Here is a 5,035-nt window from a genome sequence, read left to right on the forward strand (position 1 = left end):
CACCGTATCGAGTGGGCTCCCTCTGGAGATTCTCTTCCAACAGCGGCACCAATCTTCCCACGGTTTCCGACAGCCTGGACAAGTTGGTCTCCAAGATGGACAACCGTAGGGCCACGGTCTCCGGCATGCTCCCTCCAGACCCCCAACTGGTCTCTGCAGCCGCCGAGACGCCTCTTCCTCCTCTAGGGATCCTCTGGGTCACTCTGTTAGGTCTGGGGTAGCCGGTAGAGGAAGCGATGGCTTGTAGCGTTTCCTCTCCCAGCGGCCGAACCTCTGGCAGGGGCCCCTCTGCCCCCTTCGGGCTCTGGTCGCCCCTTCCACTCATTGTCACTTCACTGCGACTCCGCAGGAGGGTGAGAATGGGATTCTCGACTTAAATGTCACGCTCACTTCAAACGACCAGCATGAACGCAGATCAAAGACAGCTGCTCTCAAAACCAATCTTTATTGAAGAACACACGACTTGGAAAAAGTCGAGAATGACATAATGTTTACATACAACCACTTTTATTACCTTTGCTACTACGTCACATCACACGTAAATATCATCACCAAAACCCCACCCCCTGTATCACATTTCTACCATTTTCACACAAACTACTCATTATACTTGTTTACATTTTCACTCCACCAGTTCCCAGGCTGTGCTGCCAGGTGTTCCAGGAGCGCGCTTTGTTATGGCTCCAATTTCCAGAGCTTGCAGACTCAGCTCTGGGAATTGGCCCCAGCATCCATTTCCACCTCAGGATCCCCACATAAATCCTGCTCAGAAGACTCCCCATCAGTCTCCCTGACCCTTTTCCTAAACAAATCCTCCAATGAGCCCTCCTCGCGAGGGCTTTTCCTTCCTCTCCTAATCCCACCACTATCATTCACAGTCTCTGAAGGCGCATTCACAACAAGAATACTTTGAATACAGTAATAGAAACTCCAAATTATTAGCCAAGGCAGCACACATTAGAAAGGAAAAAATTAATAACATCCATTAAAGACAAGGAAGGTAAGAATCATACAAGGATGGAAGACAAAATATTAACTTTTCCAAGATCATATCAAGAACTATACTTGGCAAAAGAAAACTCCAAAAGTAAAATAGAGGAATATATTGAGAAATATTGGAAAATAAAGATCCAGGAAACAGATAAATTAGTTATGGAACTAAGAGTATTAAAACAAATAAAATTAATTTATTTGCAGAAGATACCCATTTATCAGTGGAAAACCCAATACAACAATGGGGAAAAAATGAAAATTACCTAGAAGAATTTGGGAAAATTAAAAGTTTTGCAAATTAACTGGAACAAGTCAGAAGTGTAGTTATTTAATTATCACTAAGAAGAGATTTAAAAAATAAAACAGGAGGGGATAATTAAAATTAAAGACAATTAAGGATCTGGTAATAAATGTTATAGAGAATTAGAAGATTTAGATACTAATAATTTTATTAAACTAAGAAAGGAAATAAATATACAATTATTAGAATATGCTAAACTCAAATTGATGTCTATTCCATGAAAAGCTCTGTCCACACTCCATGCATTTCTATGGTTTCTGCCCAGCGTGAGTCCTTTGATGGGAACGTAGTGCTGAACTTCGAGCAAAGCTCTGTCCACACTCCAGGCAGTTATAGGGTTTCTCCCCAGTGTGGGTCCTTTGATGTCAACGTAGTTCTGAACTATGAGCAAAGCTCTGTCCACACTCCAGGCATTTTTAGGGCTTCTCCCCAGTGTGAGTCCATTGATGTGAACGTAGGCCTGAACTATGAGTGAAGCTCTGTCCACACTCCAGGCATTTATAGGGTTTCTCCCCAGTGTGAGTCCTTTGATGTGAACGTAGTCCTGAACTCTGAGTGAAGCTCTGTCCACACTCCAGGCATTTATAGGGTTTCTCCCCAGTGTGAGTCCTTTGATGTGAACGTAGTCCTGAACTCTGAGTGAAGCTCTGTCCACACTCCAGGCAGTTATAGGTTTTCTCCCCAGTGTGAGTCCTTTGATGGGAACGTAGGCCTGAACTATGAGCAAAGCTCTGTCCACACTCCAGGCATTTATAGGGTTTCTCCCCAGTGTGGGTCCTTTGATGTGAACGTAGTCCTGAACTACGAGCAAAGCTCTGTCCACACTCCAGGCATTTATAGGGTTTCTCCCCAGTGTGAGTCCTTTGATGTGAATGTAAGGTTCCCTTCTGAGAGAAGCTCTGTCCACACTCCAGGCAGTTATAGGGTTTCTCCCCAGTGTGGGTCCTTTGATGTCTATGTAGATGTGAATTATGAGAGAAACTCTGTCCACACTCCAGGCATTTATAGGGCTTCTCTCCAGTGTGAGTCCTTTGATGTCTATGTAAGCTTCCCTTCTGAGTGAAGCTCTGTCCACACTCCAGGCAGTTATAGGGTTTCTCCCCAGTGTGAGTCCTTTGATGTCTTTGTAAGTGTCCATTCTCAGTGAAGCTCTGTCCACAATCCAGGCATTTATAGGGTTTCTCCCCAGTGTGAGTTCTTTGATGTGTATGTAAGTGTCCCTTCTGAGTGAAGCTCTGTCCACACTCCAGGCAGTTATAGGGTTTCTCCCCAGTGTGAGTCCTTTGATGTGAACGTAGAGCTGAACTCTGAGTGAAGCTCTGTCCACACTCCAGGCATTTATAGGGTTTCTCCCCAGTGTGAGTCCTTTGATGTGTATGTAAATTTCCCTTCTGAGTGAAGCTCTGTCCACACTCCAGGCAGTTATAGGGTTTCTCCCCAGTGTGAGTCCTTTGATGTGAACGTAGAGCTGAACTCTGAGTGAAGCTCTGTCCACATTCCAGGCAGTTATAGGGTTTCTCCCCAGTGTGAGTCCTTTGATGTGTATGTAAGCTTCCCTTCTGAGTGAAGCTCTGTCCACACTCCAGGCAGTTATAGGGTTTCTCCCCAGTGTGAGTCCTTTGATGTGCCTTCAGCTTTCCATGCTGACTAAAGCTCTTTCCACTTTCGATACATTTATATGCTTTCTTCTCCATGTCAGCAGTGTTATGTATATTTAATTCTAAAAAGGACACTTGATTCTTGTTTTTCCCTTTCTGATTACTCACAGCAGTGGGTTCAAATTACAGGAAAGTGGATTCTTCCTGAACATTAAGAACTTCCTGACTGTTAGAGCTGTTCAGCAGTGGAACTCTCTGCCTCAAAATGCAGTGGAGGCTCCTCTGGAATCTTTTAAACAGAGGTCAGATGCTCATCTGTCAGGGGTACTTTGCACGTTTCCTGCACGGCAGAGGCCTGGACTGGGTGCCTCATGCAGTCTCTTCCGACTCTATGGTTCTACTCTATAATCCAAAGTGAATGTAGGAATTCTGCAGGATCAGCCACTTGAGAGGAATCCTTTTTCCTAGGGGACTGGTTTTCTTACTGCACTTTGGTTTCCAAATGCCTCAATATCTACTAGAAGCTGGTTCATTTCCCATCACGGCAGGGGTGACTCCAGAGAACTCTCATGTCCTGGTCAAGAAAGAAGAAGCAAAAGGTTAGACATGAAGTCGCGTACCTCTGGCTCAAGGTAACAAAGCAAAAAGGGAAAGAAGAAAGGAAAGGTGGAAGGAAGGGAGGAAACACAGAAGGAGGGAACTGAACCCTTTTCCCATATTGGAGGACCACACTAATTTCATTGGGTCAAATCCAAACATGGTTAAAGGAACACAAGGCAGGCAGAATTCCTCCCAACATTCAAGGGTGTAACCTATTCTGGATCATGGATTTCTGTGAATTACCAGTATTGTGCTAAATGCTCAAAGGAAAAAGGATTTCTTTATTGGTTGTGTCATTATCTCCCCTGCCACAGGGACCCCCAACTCTGCTTCCTCGGCATCTCAAAGGGTCACTCCGGCCACATTTCCCAAATGAATCTTCCAAACTAAGAAGGACCTGCCTTCTCAACTGGCTAATTCACAACCACGTTCACAAATTGAGTCCATGCTGAACTAAGTTCCATTAGGCATTCATGCATTCCCTCTGTAGAGCCCATGATGAGATGCAAAGACAGGCACAGCTCCAGCCACAAAGCCTCCTTCCTGCCGACTCCCTTCACCTTTGCCCACTTCCCCCTTTTCTTCTTTTTCCTCCATCTAGGGGAAATCCTAGGAAAACTGGAGGCCACGGAGAGAAAAGCTCTTCCTTGGATGCCTTTGGGAAGAACCTTCAAGGGGTCTCCACATGGCCTGAAATGTTATCCCTTGATTCTGTAAGTTTGAAAACAAAATGACTGGGAGAAGAACTGGCATCAGAGGGAACTTCCAAAAGAAAGGGCCTGGTATTCTATCTCCCCAAACTCTGGCACCTGCAAATGGTTAAGACAGATATAGAAGGAAGGTTTCTAATGGTAACGATGGAACTACAAACAATTACTCAAGTATAAGCCGGCTTTTCAGCATGTTTTTAATGCTGCAAAAGCCCCCCTTGGCTTATACTCAGGTGAGGGAGGGAAGGAGGGAGACGGGTGTTGCTGAGAGGCAGCTGTCACCGTTTGCAGTCCTTGTCCTTGTGACTGAACGAAAGAGGGTGCCTCCCTGAGGGAACAAGGCTGCACTTGAGTGAGGGCGAAGAGGTCCTCAACTTCACCACCGGCAGATGAGTGAGACTGACAAGGAGGAGGAGCCGGGCACTTCTTCCTCAGCGCATCCACAGCAGAAAAGCATGAGCTTGCCCTCCCTCCACTAAAGCCTTGTTTCCTCAAGGAGGCTCCTGGCCCTCGACACCCGACCGAAGAGGAGGAGGAGGAGGAGGCAGAGGAGAGAGAGGAGGAACCTGGCAGCCTGAGAAGGAAGGAAGGAAGGAAGGAAGGAAGGAAGGAAGGAAGGAAGGAAGGAAGGAAGGAAGGAAGGAAGGAAGGGGAAGGGGAAGGGGAAGGAAGGGAAGGAAGGAAGAGAAAAGGGGTTTCCGTGCGGAAAGGCCTTTGAACCCTCTCCTGCCCAGCCCACACATTCCTGGGTCTAGCGCACACCCTGCCCGCTTTTTATAAAGACCTAAAAACATGGCTGTTCCAATGTGCCTTTGATTAATTCCGTTCACTAA

The 5,035-nt window shown here is 46.2% G+C and overlaps 1 protein-coding gene across 1 annotated transcript; it reads right to left on the minus strand.

The window, feature by feature from the left end:
• Positions 1 to 429: 429 nt before the first annotated feature.
• Positions 430 to 4,790, minus strand: LOC134295170 (zinc finger protein 84-like). Its single transcript, XM_062967051.1, has one exon. It carries the CDS (start codon positions 2,986 to 2,988, stop codon positions 1,711 to 1,713), a length of 1,278 nt encoding a protein of 425 aa, XP_062823121.1. The 5' UTR covers positions 2,989 to 4,790; the 3' UTR covers positions 430 to 1,710.
• Between the last annotated feature and the right edge of the window lie 245 nt (positions 4,791 to 5,035).

Source organism: Anolis carolinensis, unplaced genomic scaffold (assembly GCF_035594765.1).
Source record: "Anolis carolinensis isolate JA03-04 unplaced genomic scaffold, rAnoCar3.1.pri scaffold_88, whole genome shotgun sequence".
Lineage (NCBI taxonomy): Eukaryota > Metazoa > Chordata > Lepidosauria > Squamata > Dactyloidae > Anolis > Anolis carolinensis.